The sequence below is a fragment of the Pan paniscus genome, chromosome 12 (assembly GCF_029289425.2).
Source record: "Pan paniscus chromosome 12, NHGRI_mPanPan1-v2.0_pri, whole genome shotgun sequence".
NCBI classification, from domain to species: domain Eukaryota; kingdom Metazoa; phylum Chordata; class Mammalia; order Primates; family Hominidae; genus Pan; species Pan paniscus.
Window position 1 is genome coordinate 51,944,108 of NC_073261.2, and position 19,288 is coordinate 51,963,395.

The 19,288-nt window shown below is 53.0% G+C and overlaps 1 protein-coding gene across 7 annotated transcripts; it reads left to right on the forward strand.

The window, feature by feature from the left end:
- Positions 1–2,715: 2,715 nt before the first annotated feature.
- RTKN (rhotekin) lies at positions 2,716–19,265 on the forward strand. 7 transcript variants are annotated; one of them, XM_034953417.3, is made up of 14 exons: positions 4,549–4,785; positions 5,165–5,591; positions 7,496–7,578; positions 12,465–12,664; positions 14,456–14,517; positions 14,615–14,668; positions 14,768–14,885; positions 15,100–15,309; positions 16,195–16,289; positions 16,400–16,506; positions 16,741–16,869; positions 17,546–17,714; positions 17,865–17,969; positions 18,568–19,265. In XM_034953417.3, exons 4-14 carry the CDS (start codon positions 12,504–12,506, stop codon positions 18,903–18,905), a joined length of 1,548 nt encoding a protein of 515 aa, XP_034809308.1. In that variant the 5' UTR covers positions 4,549–4,785; positions 5,165–5,591; positions 7,496–7,578; positions 12,465–12,503; the 3' UTR covers positions 18,906–19,265. The 7 variants fall into 7 exon arrangements, with proteins under 7 accessions (XP_003810383.2, XP_034809310.1, XP_008960952.2 ...); XM_008962704.5 differs by lacking the exons at positions 4,549–4,785; positions 7,496–7,578 and adding an exon at positions 3,116–3,432; XM_003810336.7 differs by lacking the exon at positions 7,496–7,578.
- The last annotated feature ends 23 nt before the right edge of the window (positions 19,266–19,288 follow it).

The following is a 19,288-nucleotide window of genomic DNA, read 5'->3' on the forward strand; positions in this document are numbered from 1 at the left end:
AAGGACTCTCAAATCTGCTTGCTTCTCTTTTATTTACTTCAACTGATGTTTATTGATCACTTGCTATGTCCCAGGCACTGGGGACAAGACAGACTGCCCCTCCCTAGAAGGCTTACAGTTCAGAGGAGTGATGATGAATATTTGAAGAAATTAAGGAACAATATCTTTCCCTTTCTTTCCCCTCACACGTCTTTTGTGGTTAATCTCAGATGCCATGGACTTTATAAATCTTTTGATCTGCCTTTCCTACTGACCAGAAGAACTCCCTTCTCCATATAAAATTTTGTGTGTGGAGGATGTTGGTTGTTTTTCCTGTTCATTTTCCATTCTCTCACCTTCTGGTGGTAGTGGTTGGAACATTCTTTGGGAAACAACCCTCCCCCACCTTCTCCCTCCCAGTTCACTGGGTTCTGATTAGTCTCCAGGAGTGGGCAAGTGACCCCAAGCCTGGCCAGCTGGCACCTAGAACCTCCTTAGCCACAGCAATTGGTTCAGATCTGGCCACCGTCTGACTCCAATGATTGGTTTGGGATGGATGAATGATCACAAATGTCTCACAGCGAATCCCAGACGTGTAGGAGCCTCAGGAAACAGATGCTCTCTTTTCAGCTGAATTTAAGCCTGAAAAGATATAGACCCAGAATTTTGGGCAGCAATTTCGTTACACTGTGGAGAGTGAAGCCAACATGGAGGAAAGTAGAGCCAAGTGATGGGAAGAGACTGGATATTCCTGACACTCAATGAGTGGGTTAAGCCACATCTAAAGCTTGACCCCTGGCTCATTTGTTTGTATTGGCTCAGTTCCAGGAGCCGATGCATTTCCCCTTTTGCTTTAGTAATTTTCAGTCAGCTTTTCCAAAAGAATGTTGAAATGATTTGCCATAGCAAAACATTTCTAATCTGGACTCTCTAAGAGCTCAAGACTGGTATGTCTCTGGGTCCAGCCAGCCTGCCATGTAGGAGTCTCACCCTTTCTCAAGTTCTCTCTGTTCTGAAGCCTTCAGGAGATCTGTTTATGTGTGATCAGCAAGCTAATCCTTTGCCATTTCCTTCTCTTCCACTGGGCTTTCCCCAGAGGGGGCAAGAAGGGAACCCTGTTTTTTGTTTGTTTGTTTGTTTGTTTGTTTTTTTGAGAGGGAGTCTCGCTCTGTCGCCCAGGCTGGAGTGCAGTGGCACGATCTCGGCTCACTGCAAGCTCCGCCTCCCAGGTTCAGGGCATTCTCCTGCCTCAGCCTCCCGAGTAGCTTGGACTACAGGCGCCCGCCACCACGCCTGGCTAATTTTTTTGTATATTTAGTAGAGATGGGTTTTCACCGTGTTAGCCAGGATGGTTTCGATCTCCTGACCTCGTGATCCGCCCCCCTTGGCCTCCCAAAGTGCTGGGATTGCAGGCGTGAGCCACCGCGCCTAGCGGGAACCCTGTTTTTATGGAAGCAGGGAGTGGTAAGTCCAGCCGGGTAAGTCCAGTCATCCAGCAAAGCAGCTGATTATATCTATATCTATCTATATCTATATCTATATCTATCTATATCTATATCTATCTATAGATAGATAATATTGGCCAGGCGTGGGCCACGCCTGAAATCCCAGCACTTTGGGAGACCAAGGCGGGTGTATCGCCTGAGGTCAAGTGTTCGAGACCAGCCTTACCAACATGGTGTAACCCCATCTCTACTAAAAATACAAAAATTAGCCAGATATGGTGGCAGACGCCTGTAATCCCAGCTACTCCGGAGGCTGAGGCAGGAGAATCGATTGAACCCAGGAGGCAGAGGTTGCAGTGAGTCGAGATCATGCCATTGCACTCCAGCCTGGGTGACAGAGTGAGACTCTGTCTTAAAAAAAAAAAAATTAAAATAAATAAATAAATAAATAAAAATAAAAAATTATACATATTTGTAATGCTTTTTAAGAGATGGGGTCCCACTATGTTGCCCAGGCTGGACTTGAACTTTTGGGCTCAAGCAATCCTCCCACCTTAGCCTCCCGAGTAGCTGGGACTACAGGTGTGCACCACCATGCCAGGCTAATTTGTGTGTGTGTGTGCGTGTGTGTGTGTGTTTTGTTGAGACAGGGTTTCATGTTGCCCAGGCTGGTCTCCAACTCCTGAGCTCAAGAGCGATCAGTCCCCCTTGGCCTCCCAAAGTGCTAGGATTACAGGCTTGAGCCACTGCACCCAGCCATCTTTTTTTTAGACGTAGTTTCGCTCTTGTTTCCAAGGCTGGAGTGCAATGGTGGAGTCTCAGCTCACCACAACCTCTGCTTCCCGGGTTTAAGCGATTCTCCTGCCTCAGCCTCTCAAGTAGTTGGGATTACAGGCATGCGCCACCATGGCCGGCTAAATTTTGTATTTTTAGTAGAGATGGGGTTTCTCCATGTTGGTCAGGCTGGTCTGGAACTTCCGACCTCAGGTGATCCACCCTCCTAAGCCTCCCAAAGTGCTGCGATTACAGGCGTGAGCCACCGCGCGCGGCTGCTCTTTATGACTGCAAATATGGGGCACTTGCCTTGTGCCAGGCACTATGCTGGGCATTTTACCCTCATTCTTATAGGTAATCCTCATAGCAACTTGAGGAGTGGAGATAATTACAGTATTCCCACTGAACAAATGAGAAAACTGAAGCTCAGAAAGGCCAGTGACTGGACCAAGTTAATGATTGCACGGTTAGTTAGTGACAGAGCTGGGGTTTCACGACGTGTTTAAGCACCGCCCCATCAGTTGTGGCCACTAGGCTTAGGCGGATAGCCTCGCAGAGGAGCCTAGGTGGGGAGGGGGACGAAGAAGGAACATTTGGGACTGTGGGATGTTGAAATGGTCTCTTCGGAGGCTGCCGGGATTGAAACTGGGCAAGGTCCCAGGGCCCGAGTAGAGCCGGAGCGTGCTACGCGGCGATCCCTGAGCCACGGGGTTTTCAGCGCCCGGGAAGCCAGGCTTGCCAGGTTGGGGCGGCTGGCGGGGCAGGGCTTCTCGGTCCGTCCCAAGTCCAGGTAAGCGCTCGCGACCCGCGCGGGCAGGGAGAACGCGCTCCCACAGTGCTCGCGAGGTGCAGTGCGCCCCTGGGGGCTCCGGGGCCGTCGGGCCAGGTCGGCTTGGCGCCCAGGGACTGGCCGGACGGGCTGGGCCTTTGGCGGGGGTGGAAGAGGAGGTTGCCGCGCCCTGCCCGGCCCAGGTGTCGTCTCCGGGGGCGGGGTTTGGAGCCCCGCAGCGGGAGATTCCCGGCCGGACTGGCGGGCGAGCGTCGAGAGACAGAAGCCGAGGAGAGGAGGCTAAGCCGGGCGGCGCGGGGAGCGCACTGAGCAGGCAGTCGCAGGGCCGCCAGCATGTTCTCCCGAAACCACCGGAGCCGGGTCACCGTGGCCAGGGGCTCCGCCCTGGAGATGGAGTTCAAACGCGGCCGCTTCCGACTCAGCCTCTTCAGCGACCTACCCGAGGTGAGAGACTCGCGTCCCTGCCTTCCCCTTCCGCGGCTCCCGGGGGCAGCCCCAGCCACCTCGGCCTCCTTCCCTCGCCCGCGTGCACGCCGAGGGGCGGAGACGCACGGTCTGGGTACAAACCCGACGGAGTTGTTGACTTAAAAAGTAAGGTATGGACAGTCTGCATTTTCATCGGATCCATGCTGCCCATTCCGCGGCCTGGTTAGGATTATCTGCCTGAGCCTGGAAAAAGCCCGGGTTGGTCTCAATTTGTAGGGCCCCAGCTCGACTCCTAAAATGTGCCTGAACCCCAAAATGTCTTGGGCATCCCCGGGCCAAGGGCGGTGGGCAGCTAGGCGGGCCCCAAGCGCTCGGACTCTTGGCCTGGGCTCCCGCTTGTTCCCCAGCCGCCAGCCCCATCCCACAACCTGTCGCAGCCATCTGGGCCAGCCTCTGTCATCAACCCCGACTTTAGGCCGGGGCCGCTCGCTTCCCCGAAGCCCAATTCAAAGGCTCCTCTATGCCCCTGCAGGGCTTTTAACTCCTTGGGGTTACTTCCCACACGCAAAATTTCCGCCTCCTTTTCTGGGGCCTAAGAGGAGTCCAGCCCCTAGGCTGAGCGTTTCCCCCGTCCGCCGTCCACGCGTTAACCTGTTGGATCCCCACCTGTAACGCCCTAAAGGCTAGGGCGGGGCTGAAGGTGTGTGGTTGAGCGGGGACTGAGAGGGCGAATAGCTACCCCGAAGACTCTTCTGTCCCCAAGGTCAGACTCACACTCGCCCAAGGAGAGCCCAGTTCCAAGCCTTCCCTTCCGGGTCTGGAAAGGGTTAAGTGAGGTGGGCCTTCCTTCCGCCCCCTCTACCTCCCGGCTGGGATTCCAGGCCTGGCTTCTGCCCTTTCCCTCCAGCCTGCCCAGAACAAAGAGGCTCTTTCACACCCTTGTCCCAGCGTCCCGGGCCTTCTCTGACTCAGAAGCTAGTGGACCTGGGGAGAGGGGGCCTTTGTCGCGTCCCCTTGCCCCCAGGCGACTGGGCCCGAGGAACCCGCGTGGGGCCAGCGTGGGGGAGTAAGGGGCGAGGCCCGGGACCAGGGGGAGGGGCCTGTGAGCTGGGGCCGCCCCTGGGATTAGCCCGGCCTTCGGGGACAGCTCGGAGGAGCTGGGGCGGAGCCGCAGGGCCTGGCGGCCGCCGAGTGGAGTGTGACTCCGTGGGCCTGGCGTGGAGGCGGGGGCGCTAGGCTGCAGCTGGCTCGGAATTGGGGCTGGTTTCCTGTCTGGAAGGGAAGGGGCCTGCAGAAGGGAGCGGGGACAGCAGCAGACAGGCACACCCCTGCCTTCCTCTCTCCCTCTCCTCCCTTCTCTGGAAAAGCGAGGTAATTGTGAGCCCAGGGTGGAGCGGGCTGGATGGGGGCCCTGAGTTGGAAGGGGTGGCCCTAGGGCTGGGCTGCTTTACCAACTCACCCCTTTGTCCCATTCCCTGGGCTCACTCTCCCCTGAGGTCCTCACCTGTGTGGCTCTTTTTCCCAACTTTAGTTCTCAAACTAAGCTGGAACCCCTCTCGGGAAGCTCCAACCTCCTGCAAACCCCATGACTCTAGAACCTGCATGAGGCGTCGTTTCCCTGCCCCCTTCCAGTTGTGCCTGCCCCTCACTGCCCTCTCCGCACACAGATTCCCTGTCCACCAGGCCAGGGATGTGGGCGGGAGCTGGGGAGCGGCCAGAGTCGGAATGAAAGGGCCTTTTTCTTCCACAGCTGGGAGAACAGCTGCCACCAAAGCGAGACTGGACACTCTGTGCCTAGAGCCCCCTCTGCAGCTGGCCTTTCCTCCTGGGACCCCACTCATCCTCACTTCGCTTTCCTTTTCTTCCCTGCCTGGCTCCCGGCAGGGCCCCGGAGCAGCAGTGGGCGAGGAAAATTTGTCACAGCAGCCAGAGGGGTTTAACAGGAGTGCAGAGGGATAAGGGCAGCCTCTGCCCTCTGCCCAAGAGTTGGCCACCTCTTTAAAGACTGAGGGAACAGTGGGAGGAGGAACTGTGGGACAGTGTGGTACCTATCTGTCCCCCCTCTGGAGGGGTTGACAAGGGAAAGGGCACCGGGGGGCACAGAGATGCAGGACAGATTGCACATCCTGGAGGACCTGAATATGCTCTACATTCGGCAGATGGCACTCAGCCTGGAGGTAATCCCCCGACCCTTGGAGTACACACCTCCTTCACTTGCATCCCAGCCCCAATCTCTGCCCTGCCCATTCCTGCTACAGCATGGTGGGGAGAGCCAGGCCTGCTTAAAGTGGGGAGAGGGACAGGTGGTTCCCTATGCCTTGTGTTGGGTGCAGTGTGTGGACCCAGGCTCAGTTCTGCCCATCGTAGTCTTATGTTTGCAGCAGGGTCTTTACACCTATTTCAGGAAGCTCTGTGGGTGAGTGTAAATGTCTATTCTGGGGACAAGGGTTCCTTTTAGGTATGGGAAGAAGAGAGGAGTTCAATGTGAGAGAGGTTTACAGAAAGGATGTAGCCTTGCTAGAGAAGAGAAGGACTCTGGGCTATGAGTAAGGGTTCTGCTGGCCCTTGAGACAGCAAGGTGCTGTTTATTCGTGTATTTGTTTTTTTCAATTCTTTACAGAGACGTCTCACTATATTGCCCAGGCTGGTCCTGGCTCAAGTGATCTCCCTACCTCGACCTCCCAAAATGCCGAGATTACAGGCGTGAGCCACTGCACCTTGCGCTATGTATTATTAAACACATGTAAAAACATGTACTATCTGCCAAGCTCCTTTCGACCATAGGATACCTCAGTGAACAAGACAAGAAAGTTCCATTGTAGTGAGAGAACAGAAATATACATACAAACACATAAATAATATCACATAAAGAAATTATGATGAAAATGGGGATGTAATGAAAATCAGATGAGGGAGGCAGTGTTAGATGTGGAGGTCAGGGGAAGCCTCTGTTGGGAGATCTTTGAGCTAAGCCCAGGAGGATTTGGAGATATGTGAAGACTGGAGGAAGGGCAAAGGCCCTGATATGAGGATGAGGGTAATATATTTGTGGGAAAGAGAGAGCCAGTGTGGCTGGAATATGGTAGTTGGGGTGGAGCTGATGGGCAGGGGCCAGATCATGCAGGGCCTTGAAGGCCATGATAAGGCACCTGGATTTCACCTTAAGTGTGATGTTGGGCCATGGAAGGGTTTTAAGCAAGGGAATGACTCATGCCATGTTTTTAAATGATGGCTGCTATGGAGAATAGGCTGGTGGGAAGTTGAGGGTAGGGTTGGGGGTGGAGGGTTGGCAAGAGAGTTTGCAAATGTCCACCAGGTGGGAGGCTGTTTCACTCCCACTTCAGGTGGGAGTGAACCTGGTGGTGTGAATTAAAATGCTCATGGTGGAGAAGGGGAGTAGATTTCAAATGGTGGTGGTAGGTCTGACAGGATTTGCTGATGGATTGGATGGGAGGGGGAAGGCAAAGAAAGAGAACTCCAGGATGATTCCCAGGTATGTGGCTAAGCAACTGGGTGGTGTGGCCGTTTATGGAGATGGGGAAGATGGAGGAAGTTGTGGAAGTGACTGCCTGGACCAGGCAGGGGCTGCTGCTGAGAGGTCAGAGGCAGGACTGCAAAGAGTCTAGATCAGGAATGGCAGGATATTGTATGTGCTGCCCCCCTTCAAGCCCTGCCCCCACTCCCTGGATCATAGTAGATGTTACTGGTCAATTTTGGCACTCTTTATCAACGAGCCCAGACCTGGCCTCAGAATCTTTCTCAGGACCGTCTTGGCATAAACTGTGCAGGTTGTGTCCTTCACACAGGTGCCAGCCAGAGGTGAGAGTCCTGGTCTGGTTTCAGCGGCATCAGGAGGGAGCATGTTTATCTAATTTGTTTGCCTGGAGAGGGTCAGCTTTTTCTAATTTGTAGAAAGGTGTCCAGTGAACTCGTTGGGACTCTACCTAATTATCCTCCATCAGTGCATGAGATAAAACCTATTTGCCATTCATAGTCCTCTGCACTGTCCACATCAGTTACATATGGCTATTTAAATATTACTTTTAGTTCATTAAAATAAAATAAAACATTAATTCCTTAGTTGCTGTAGCCATATTTCAAGTGCTAGACGGCTACTGAACATTTCCATCACCGCAGAAGTTTTATTGGACAGAGCTGGTCTAGGTATGTAAATGTTTAAATTCTGCCTCCTACCCTCCTCCAAAAAATGTAAATTTTCTCTGTGGAAGGCCTGTTCAAGTTCTGGGGCAGAGGAGAGGCTTAGTTTCACTTTGGTCACTCTCCTTTAGGAGAGTGGCTGAGGGTGCTGTGTTCTTTCTCAACCAAGTTCAGCAGGTCCTCAAAAGAGAGACCCATTGATGTTTCAGGGAATGGCAAAAGAGATAGTCATGGAAGAGTAAATCCAAGAAGACTTTCTGGAGGAAGTGACTCAAGTTGCAAGTAAAGGGGGCTTATTTTAAAATATGTGCTAGGCCCAGGTAGAGATGAGACTTTCCCATATAATTCTCAAACAATGCTACGAAGGAGGTGGAATACTCCCCATTTTACAAACTCAGGTTCCAGGGGTCAAATTCTGTGGGCTTGTCAAGTCCCTAAGCCAGGATTTGTACTGGTGGAGATTCTGAAGGGAAAAGAGGGTAGTGAGAAGCAGAGCAGGAAGTCAGAGACTTAAGAGAGTGGGAGGGGTGGAAGGGATATCAACAGGGGGCCTAATGTGTGTGGGGCCCATGACTCATCCTCTAGCCCCTTGGGATCTGACCCGGGTCCAGCTGACACCCAGCTCTGGGCTCTTTCCCAGGGGAAATGCTGCCCGCTTGGGGAGAGGGTGTGTTTGGGTGGGGAGGGGGCAACAAGGAACTATCCCTGGGTTGGGGAAACGCTAGAAGCACAAGGGTCCAGATCCTGAGCCAGGATTCCCAGTTCCTCTGCCTGAAAGGGTGGGAGCCAGTTTCCTAGGGCGCTCCCGGCCTTGGGCCTTGGGAGAGTGGATTTGGGGCTGGAGATCAGTAGGGAAATAGAGGAGGTGTCTGGACTCGTGGTCCCACTCATCCATGCTGGGCCCAGTGACCTCCCTAGGGCCCCAGCTCTCCCAATTTATACACTATTCGCCCTCCATACTCTCAGGCAAGGGGTCACCTTGGAGGGCAAACGCTACGCGGGAGGGGCCTCCCGGAGCTGGAGCACGTCGTGAAGGCCAGGAGCCTTTTCCAGGGCGGCGCGGGCGCACTCCCGGAGGTCCGGTCCCGCCGCGATGGAGTCTCGGTGGAGGCACCGCCTTGAGCCAAGCCCAGCCAGGTGCCCGGAGGGACCTCCAGCGCCCTGGTACCCCTCAGTTGCTCTCGCGGCAATTGGGAGCTGATGTCACCGGCGTCCTGAGCGCTGCAGCTGGAGGCGGTGCAGCTATGCTGGCGCCCTGGCTCCTCCGATTTCCCGCGGCCCTCGGGCCCAGCCGGCTCCCCAGGCCAGTGCAGCTCTCTGGACCTCGCGCGCCTCTGCGCGCCTCTCGCAATGGAGCGGGCTGGGGAAGGATCCGTGAGTGCTGGGACTGGGATGAGACTAGCCAAGATGGGGGTTGAGGACACCTCCGTGTCCCCCTCCTGCCAGGCTCACCCATTTGGGATGTTTGTGGCTGAAGCTGGGTGCAGACTGGGGTGGGGGTTGTCGGGCAGTGCAGAACCCTGGTGCAGACAAAACTAGACTGGGAGGACCTATGTAGTCTGAAAGGGCTTCCTGGTGAGGGGCTTTGGGAAAGGGTTGGCTTATTACAGAAGGAAAACGGGTGGATGGTGATGGGGGAAGGTGATAAAAGTCCGGCCTAGCACAGTGGCCCAGAAAATAGCCAAGGAAGCGTCTGTAGGCAGGCAGGACAAGGCTTTTTAGAAGAGGGAATTTAGGGTGTTCGGGTCTGAGAGACTTGAAGGCTGGAGCCACTAGGGACAGATGCAAGGGCACAGTGTATGGAGGAGAGCTGGTGTGAGGAAAAAGACAGGTTTGGAGTGGTCACATTAGTTCCCCTGTTTCAAATGGATGGCTCGACTTGTCTCCTGAACCAATCTGTACACTGTGATAGAGTTAGTCTTCCAACTCCTCTCTGAAGCTTTCCTTGATCACCTCAGCCAGAAGCAAACAGAGGCTGTTTCTTGTGAGCATGGTTGTGCCATGACATGGCACTTATGGAGCAGCCATTAAAGTCATCATCTCTCACCTCCCAGCTGGATTTTAAATGTACAACCTTGGACAGTACAGGGATGCTCCAGTGTTGACTGAGTAAATGCTGCTACCACCAAAGTATAGCATTATTAAAATAAGCATCCCTGCCATTAATGTATACCACATGCTGGGCACTGTGCTAAGTGCTTTAAGTTCCTGCCTCACAGAATTCTCACAGCCCTAGGACTATTTCCATTCCTGATTTACAGATGGGGAAACTGAGGCTTAGGGAGGTTGAGCAAATTGCCCATTGCTTTTTAAGAAGCAGGACCTCCAGGGCTCCTTTCTAAATGAATGTTCCTGAGAATCCTGGTGTCTCTCCCAGGGCGTCCCAGCTGGCCCTTATCCACAGTCCCTCATTCCTGGACCACCTACCTTCCCATCCCCATTCCTTGCCTCTGACCTCATCTCCCAAGCTCAGAGGGCCGGTAGGTGGTGATTCTCTTAATTTGGGGTGTATAGGGTTCTGTGCAGCGTCAGTGAACACTGTAGGTGGTATGCTCCTTGTCCACTGATCCCTTGCCAACTAGATGTCCCTGGCATCACTTGAGTCTGAGGGATAACTCTCATTTGCCTTTCCTTCTGTCCATTCCCATGAGTTGGTGGTTCTCAACCTGGGTGTACCTCAGAATCACTTGGGGAGTTTTCCAAAAGTACATATGCCCCACTCCTAGAGATTCTTATTCTGCAAATCTTAGGTAGGGCCTGATCATTTTTTTTTAAACTCCAAAGATCTAATATTTTTTAAAGGAAATACAATTTCCAGTAGTACAAAGGGTATATATAAAGTATCATTAGGCTGGGTGCAGTGGCTGAAGCCTGTAATCCCGCACTTTGGGAGGCCGAGGTGGGAGGATCACTTGAGGCCAGGAGTTCGAGACTAGTGTGGCCAACATGGCGAAACCCTGTCTCTACTAAGAATACAAAAGTTAGGCCAGGCATGGTGTCTCACACCTGCAATCCCAGCACTTTGGGAGGCCAAGGCGGGTGGATCACCTGAGGTCGGGAGTTTGAGGCCAGCCTGGCCAACATGGTGCAACCCCGTCTCTACTAAAAATACAAAAATTAGCTGGGTGTGGTGGCTCACACCTGTAATCCCAGCTACTCCGGAGGCTAGGCAGAAGAATTGCTTGAACCTGGGAGGCGGAGTTTGCAGTGAGCCGAGATCATGCCACTTCACTCCAGCCTGGGCAACAGAGTAAGACTCGGTCTCAAAAAAAAAAAAAAAAAAAGAATACAAAACTTACTCGGGCGTGGTGGCACATGCCTGTAATCTCAGCTACTCAGGAGGCTGAGGCACAAGAATCACTTGAACCTGGAAGGTGGAAGTTGCAGTGAGCTGAGATCGCGCCACTGTACTCCAGCTTGGGTGACAGAGTGAGACTCGGTCTCAAAAAGAAAAAAGTATCATAAATGTTTTCCATCCCTGGCTCCCAGGCCTACAATCACTAATATTTTATTCATAAACATGCATATCTATATCTATGTATAGATATGCATGCATACATATATATATATATCATGCACAAATGGTAGTATGTGCAATACTACCATTCTTTTCTCACATCATTTATTTTGGAGATTGTTTCATATCTGCATACATATGCATATCTCTTTCCTTAATGTCTGCAATACTACAGGGTACAGATGTACTGTTACTTATTTAACCAATGTCCTACTGAAGGGATTTTAATTTTGGTGTTTAAAACAATGCCGCAATGAGGCTGGGCGCGGTGGCTCACGCCTGTAATCCCAGCACTTTGGGAGGCCGAGGCGGGCGGATCACAAGGTCAGGAGATCGAGACCATCCCGGTTAACACTGTGAAACCCCGTCTCTACTAAAAATACAAAAAAACAATTAGCCGGATGTGGTGGCGGGCGCCTGTAGTCCCAGCTACTTGGGAGGCTGAGGCAGGAGAATGGCATGAACCCCAGGAGGCAGAGCTTGCAGTGAACTGAGATCATACCGCTGCACTCCAGCTTGGGCGACAGAGCGAGACTCCGTCTCAAAAAAAAAAAAAATGCCGCACTGAATATTTTTGTATGTATGGCTTTACCTAGATATATGTGAAATTATATGTGTAAGATAAACTGCTAGGTATTGGATAGCTGAATTAAAGGATATATGAATTTGTAGTTTTCATAGATTTTTTTCCAAATTGCACTCAAAAGAGGCTGAAGGAATTTATACTTCCAACCATCAAATGCATGAGGGCATCTCTATTTTTCTTATTTGTTTTATATATATATATGTTTTTTTTTTTTGAGCCGGAGTCTTGCTCTGTTGTCCAGGCTGGGGTGCCGTGGTGCAGTCTCGGCTCACTGCAAGCTCCGCCTCCCAGGTTCACGCCATTCTCCTGCCTCAGCCTCCCAAGTAGCTGGGACTACAGGCGCCCGCCACCACGCCCTGCTAATTTTTTGTATTTTTAGTAGAGACGGGGTTTCACCGCGTTAGCCAGGATGGTCTCGATCTCCTGGCCTTGTGATCCGCCTGCCTCTGCCTCAAAAGTGCTGGGATTACAGGCATGAGCCACCGTGCCCGGCTGTTATATATTTTTTTAGAGGTGGGGTCTCACTATGTTGCCCAGGCTGGCCTTGATCTCCTAGGCTCAAGGGATCCTCCCACCTCAGCCTCCCTCACACACCACTGCACCTGGCTACAAAGCTTCTCTGGTTATTCGTGGGCAGCTGAGATTGAGACCCAATGCCTGCTTTTGAACTGCCTAAAACATTAGTTTCTTGTCAGTTTTACTGGCCACAGCCCACTTGGGGACTGGGGAGTGCTTTAGCCTGTCCTCTGACTGACATTTCCTTCTCACCCTTCCCCCAACCCTGGCTAGGACACGGAGTTGCAGAGGAAGCTAGACCATGAGATCCGGATGAGGGAAGGGGCCTGTAAGCTGCTGGCAGCCTGCTCCCAGCGAGAGCAGGCTCTGGAGGCCACCAAGAGCCTGCTAGTGTGCAACAGCCGCATCCTCAGCTACATGGGCGAGCTGCAGCGGCGCAAGGAGGCGCAGGTGCTGGGGAAGACAAGCCGGCGGTGAGCAAGGGGGAGGCGAGGCCTCGATGGAGGCAGGAGGCCTTCTGGGTGGTGGTGGTGCAGCGTGTGCGTGTGTGGCATGTGGACCACCTTAAAGATGACTTCCCCATGAAGTCTTATCAGGGACGTGGGAGAGACCTTGGTGTTTTACCACCACTGTGTGTTGCCCAGAGGCGCATTTGTGAGTAGCCAGGGCAGGACTTAGAAAAGTCGGTGTGTCTGGTGAAAGGTAGCTGATCTGAAGGGTAGCAAGTAATGCAAAAGCACTAATTTGCTAAGCCCTGTCTGTGATCCAGTAAGACTGGCTATCTGGCTTTTGGAAAATTAATTTCCTCAACGCTGGTTCACAAAATCACCAATTTATCACATACTGACAATAGTTTGTTATATCTGGGGTTCACCTTCAGAGGCAGGGAGTGGGAAAGGAAATAAGAAACCACTTAAGGAAAGCCTACCCATTCAAACAAATTAGATTGTGCATTCTAAAAGGGCTCAGCTTCTGGATGTAAAATGTAAGCAACACTGACATTAGACTGTTGATCTGACAAGTCTATAATGACTTAAGTGATGCCATGATAAAACCAAAATATTGGGGAAAATATTTGGCAAATTATTCTAAGAATATGCCAATTTGGATAAAGTGGTCATTTGGAGAATTGGTTTTTAGGAAAGTGGCCTACTTACTCCACTGAGGCTGCTAGGGGAAATAGTCCCAGCCCCTCACAGGTATGGTGCCCATTCCAGCCATGAAGGCTGACAAAAGGGGAGGTTGCCAGGAGCTCACCCATGAAGCTACCAGAAGAAGGCAGAAAACCCACTGTATGGCTATCCCATGAAGCTAGAGGAAGGGCAAGCTGGTGGGGGGACAGCCTCTCCTGAGAGGCAGCATGGACAGACTCTGTCCTGCCAAAGTCCTCACACAGCCCACACAGGTGATTTGAGGTACACCCCAAGTGCCTGGCAGCTAAACACATTGCCATTAGTGCCACATCATTTAGCTTAAGGCTCTACTAAGTCAGTAATTACTTTAGTGGCATTATGAATAAGTACAGATGAACTGGCAGTCGCTTCAGGAAAGGGACACATGTGGTGAGTCCTGATGATGGGCAGGGAGGGAAGGAAGGTGGGGTGTCCGGCCCTGCAGTGGGGTGTGGGGGAGCTGCAGAACTTGGGGCACTAGTAGGGTACAGCATATCAGGCCAGGAGGAAAAAGGTGAAATCAAAGTTGGGGAGTGGTAGGGAAGGAAAAGGGTCTGTAGTGAATAGAACGTAACTCCTCCCTATTGGTGATTTTCCTTTGAACAAATGTTGGCCAAATTATTTTCTGACCCAGTACCCTCCTATATCAAAGAAGTAATGGGATGGTGGGAAATAAGCAGCTTTCCTATTGTTAAAAAAAAAATTAAAGACTGGAGACCCCTCTAAGCCAGGGGCTTAATGGAGAGCCCTGGAAATGAAGTCTTTCTGTGGGCACCTGTCCCCTCAAGGCCGCACCTGTCCTTGGCAGGGATCTGGAGAGGTGGTCAGGGAGGTTGCTTGGAGAGAGGAGCCCTGAGCTTGTGCCTTATGTGTGAGTTAATGTGGCTTGAGTGTCCCTGGTGTCCCCAAGCCTGGCAAACTGCTGGGTTCAATGAACAACTTTCCCTTATAGTCCCTCAGCCCTGCCTGTCGGCCTGGCTGGGAACCTGGTGGCTGAGGTGCTGGGATCAGGGGGATCCTAGAGTCGTTGGGACCAGAGCAAGGGGGAATAGTGGCTAGAGGCCAGGCCAGGACATTGTGATTTATCCACAGGCCTTCTGACAGTGGCCCGCCCGCTGAGCGCTCCCCCTGCCGCGGCCGGGTCTGCATCTCTGGTAAGAAGCACAGCTACCCCAGCTGCTGGTACCCCTTGCCCAAGCACACGGCCTCCTGCCCCATCTCAACATCTATTCCTACCCCTCTGCCCCTTAGACCTCCGGATTCCACTCATGTGGAAGGACACAGAATATTTCAAGAACAAAGGTGGTGAGTTCCACACACCCTGGGACAAATTCAGGGGAATGACCCTGAAGTAGGAGGCTCTCGTGGGACGTGTTTTTTGAGTTTTGCCCTCTTTGTCCCCAGACTTGCACCGCTGGGCTGTGTTCCTGCTGCTGCAGCTGGGGGAACACATCCAGGACACAGAGATGATCCTAGTGGACAGGACCCTCACAGACATCTCCTTTCAGAGCAATGTGCTCTTGTGAGTACCTCAAACTGTGGCTACCTCCTTCCTCCACTCTGCTCCAGTTCTGGATGAGCGAGTTCCAGGGGAGGAAGCTGGGATGGGGGGAGGGTGGAGAGGAGGGGCACCTGGCCTTCTCTGTGGAGCTGTCCTGCACTTGCCTCACCCACATCCCCTACCCTCTGCCTCCCTGGACTTTCCTGTGACCACCCTCCTTTCTTCCTCCCACCAGCGCTGAGGCGGGGCCAGACTTTGAACTGCGGTTAGAGCTGTATGGGGCCTGTGTGGAAGAAGAGGGGGCCCTGACTGGCGGCCCCAAGAGGCTTGCCACCAAACTCAGCAGCTCCCTGGGCCGCTCCTCAGGGAGGCGTGTCCGGGCATCGCTGGACAGTGCTGGGGGTTCAGGGAGCAGTCCCATCTTGCTCCCCACCCCAGCTGTTGGGTAAGGCCTTGCACACCGACACCACCCTCAGCTGCCTGTATTCTGCCCACAGGTGACCTTTGAACTGTGTTGAGTGTGCAGAACCCATTTTGCATTGCTGCCAGGATGTGCAGACAGACATGAATGAGCAGTGGCCACGTAGCTGGGAGGCATTCCAGCCCACGCCCCAGAGCTGGGCTGAAGCCAGTCCAGAAGACCAGTGGGAAGGCAGAGAGACTTAGGCCCTGGGGTCTTACCTTTTTAGCAGCAGCAAATACATTTTATTTTTAGAGACAGGGTCTCACTATGTTGCCCAGGCTAGTCTCGAACTCCTGGGCTCAAGTGATCCTCCCGCCTCGGCCTCCCAAAGTGGTAGGATTACAGGCATGAGCCACAGCACTCAGGCTAGCAAATACATTTTATGTGGATAGAGCAGAGCTTCTTGGTTGGAGCAGAGTACCCTGGGACCTGTGGTGGTACCTAAATGCACCTGGAGACACCTCATGGGACCACTGAGACTCTGAGAAGCAGTTTGAGAACCTTTGGGTAGTGAACAGAATACTGATTTTGGACATAGATATGGGTTCAAATTCAAACTCCCCCACTTTCCAGCTATAAATTATGGGCAAGTTTCTTAACCTCTCTAAGCCTCAAGCTGCCTCATCTAGTTGAAGAATGCCACCAACCTCACAGGGCTGTCACAGGAATACAGTGGGATAAAACATATAAAGCATAGGTCCTGACACTTAGCTGGAGCTCAGTAAATGTTCATTCCTAACCCTCTGGGGAGGCAAGCGAGTTTTCTGTGGGGCAGTCTGAACAATGGGGCAGATCTGCTCAGCCCTTAGAGTTCCTGCTGGCCAACATGCCCCTCCCTTGGCTGATGCTCTCTCCTATCTCCCTTAGTGGTCCTCGTTACCACCTCTTGGCTCACACCACACTCACCCTGGCAGCAGTGCAAGATGGATTCCGCACACATGACCTCACCCTTGCCAGTCATGGTAAGTATGTGTGTGCATGGGGGACACACACATGTGATGGTGAGAAGAGGGGCTGTGGGATGGTCCCCTTCTCATTCCCCTACCTCACCCTGCACTTCCTCCTCCCCCAGAGGAGAACCCTGCCTGGCTGCCCCTTTATGGTAGCGTGTGTTGCCGTCTGGCAGCTCAGCCTCTCTGCATGACTCAGCCCACTGCAAGTGGTACCCTCAGGGTGCAGGTGAGGGGGCCCTGAGGAGTGGAAGGGAGCAGGGAGAAGGCAGAGGAGAGCTGGATAACCAGGAATAGAAGAGCTAATGAAAAATCAAGATTTGGGTGGAAGAAATGGGGTACGGCCAGACAAGGGGAGGAATGGACAGCAGGGTGGACAAAACGAACAGGTTCTCATGGGGGGCTGAGAAGAGGGATACTGGGGGCCATGACTTCCCCAGAAAATGTTGAGTCATTTGTGCAGCAAGCTGGGGAGATGCAGAACTGGGCACAAGTGCATGGAGTTCTGAAAGGCACAAACCTCTTCTGTTACCGGCAACCTGAGGATGCAGACACTGGGGAAGAGCCGCTGCTTACTATTGCTGTCAACAAGGTGATGGGTCCCTTGGTAGTAAGGCCACCAAGGGCACAGGCCCAGGAGCCTCTCCTTCAGGCCCCAGGAGGGTGGGCACATACCTCAGAGAGATAGAAGCAGGCCTCCTGCTCCTGACAGTGCCACATCCAGCTTCAGGGGCCCATATTTTCCCCAACTACAGCATCACTGTGAGAGGATCGTCCCATTCACTTGCCATCCTCAGTCCCTGCCAAATCTCAGAGAGGGTTCTCTCGCCTGCAGGTTCAGGGCTTTTCATCCTCTCTCCCTCTTCTCCCTCAGATTCCAATTTATATCTACTTTACCACTTCCCATTTCTCTCCAGGTCCAATTGCCTTTCTTTGCTCCCTATCCCTTTTATGGGCTTTCCTGCCTACTTTTTGTCAGTTCTGAGGGACCTCTGGCTGGAGCATCCTTGCCTACCTCTTGTGTCTTCCCTGCCTTGCTCAATCCCTTTTTCCCTGTCTCAAGCTGCTCCTCCTCCCCTGACTCAGGACTGGCTGTCTCATCCCCAGCCCTTTTTTGCCATTCCTTCCTACTCTGGTCAGTAGGAGGCAAATGAGAGGGCTCAGCAAAAGCCCCACAAGCTCATCCTTCTAAGGCAGGCGTGATCAAGGCTGCCTGATTGTCACTGCCAACTTCTGTGACCAAGGTAGACCTCTTCTTTCTCCTGCAGGAGACTCGAGTCCGGGCAGGGGAGCTGGACCAGGCTCTAGGACGGCCCTTCACCCTAAGCATCAGTAACCAGTATGGGGATGATGAGGTGACACACACCCTTCAGACAGAAAGTCGGGAAGCCCTGCAGAGCTGGATGGAGGCTCTGTGGCAGCTTTTCTTTGACATGAGTAAGAGAGAAGGGGGCTGGGTTGAACCTTTGGGAAGAACTGGAGTTTGTCATTTTTACTAAAGGCCTCTGTTTCAAGATTGTGTGGAAGGGCATGTAGCAGGAGAAAGGGCAGCCTGGCTCTCTCTTTTAATCAGCGCTCTTCTTCCAGGCCAGTGGAAGCAGTGCTGTGATGAAATCATGAAAATTGAAACTCCTGCTCCCCGGAAACCACCCCAAGCACTGGCAAAGCAGGGGTCCTTGTACCATGAGATGGGTAAGTGAGAGGAATGTGAACTCCAGGAAGCTAATGGGAAGTAGGGTTGGGGACTTCAAGAGAAACCAGATAATGGAAACAGAGAGAAAGCACACTCTGGGCTACACCAGATCTCTGGGGACCCAAGTCTCACCCAATCTTGTGTGTTCTTTTCTCCTCTCCAACTCTTCTTAGAACCACCTCCACCAAAGTTCAAAACAAAACCCCAATGAGCCAGGATCATTTCATTAATTTCTTTCCTAATTTCTTCTTTTCTGTTTCCCTTTCTGCATGTGGATTCCTGTCTCTTCTTCTGACCCCTCACTTGCCTGGCACTGCTTTCATTTTCTCCTCTTTCTTGGTTTCTTCACCCACCTCTGCTCCCCACTCCTCCCCTTCCCATCCCCATCTACCTTGTGCCCCATGTCCCACAGTCTTATCAGAGCCTGTAGCCCCAGGGGGCCCAGGTGAGGGGCTGCTCCTGCAGGATAACGCAATCTCCGCTGAGATCCGGGCTTTGCTTTCCTCCTATTACAGTGACAGGTGATAGGGCTGGGTAGGCTTGGGGCCTGAGCTCTGACTAGCCCAACCCTCCCCCAACCCCTTCCTGGTGCCACAGCTATTGAGCCGCTGGATGACATCGCAGCGGTGACAGACATCCTGACCCAGCGGGAGGGCGCAAGGCTGGAGACACCCCCACCCTGGCTGGCAATGTTTACAAACCAGCCTGCCCTGCCTAACCCCTGCTCGCCTGCCTCAGTGGCCCCAGCCCCAGCCCCAGCCTGGACCCACCCCCTGCCCTGGGGGAGACCCCGAACCTTTTCCCTGGATGCTGTCCCCCCAGACCACTCCCCTAGGGCTCGCTCGGTTGCCCCCCTCCCACCTCAGCGATCCCCACGGACCAGAGGCCTCTGCAGCAAAGGCCAACCTCGCACTTGGCTCCAGTCACCAGTGTGAGAGAGAAAGGTGCTGGCATAGGATCTGCCCAGAAGAGAAAATGACCCATGCGCAGTTGGGCTCTGGATACGGCGCTGTCTATAGCAAGTTGGCCAGTCTGGCCTCCTGTTCCTCTGCTGGACCTGGGGTAGGCTGCAGGGGTGGGCAGAAGCCCCTCTTAAATTGTGGTTGCCATGGTACCGAGGGACTCATTCCTGGGGCTCGCTGGGACCTCCCTAAACCCTTCCTGGAAGAAAACTGGAACCAACTCTGCCCTACCTCCCTGCACTAACCAGCTTTGAGGATGGCACTGAAGAACCCTTGGAGCAAACATACCTCCCTTGTGACTCCCACATCAACCATTAAAGTTATTTAACAGCAGCCTTCACCTGGCTCCTGAGGAC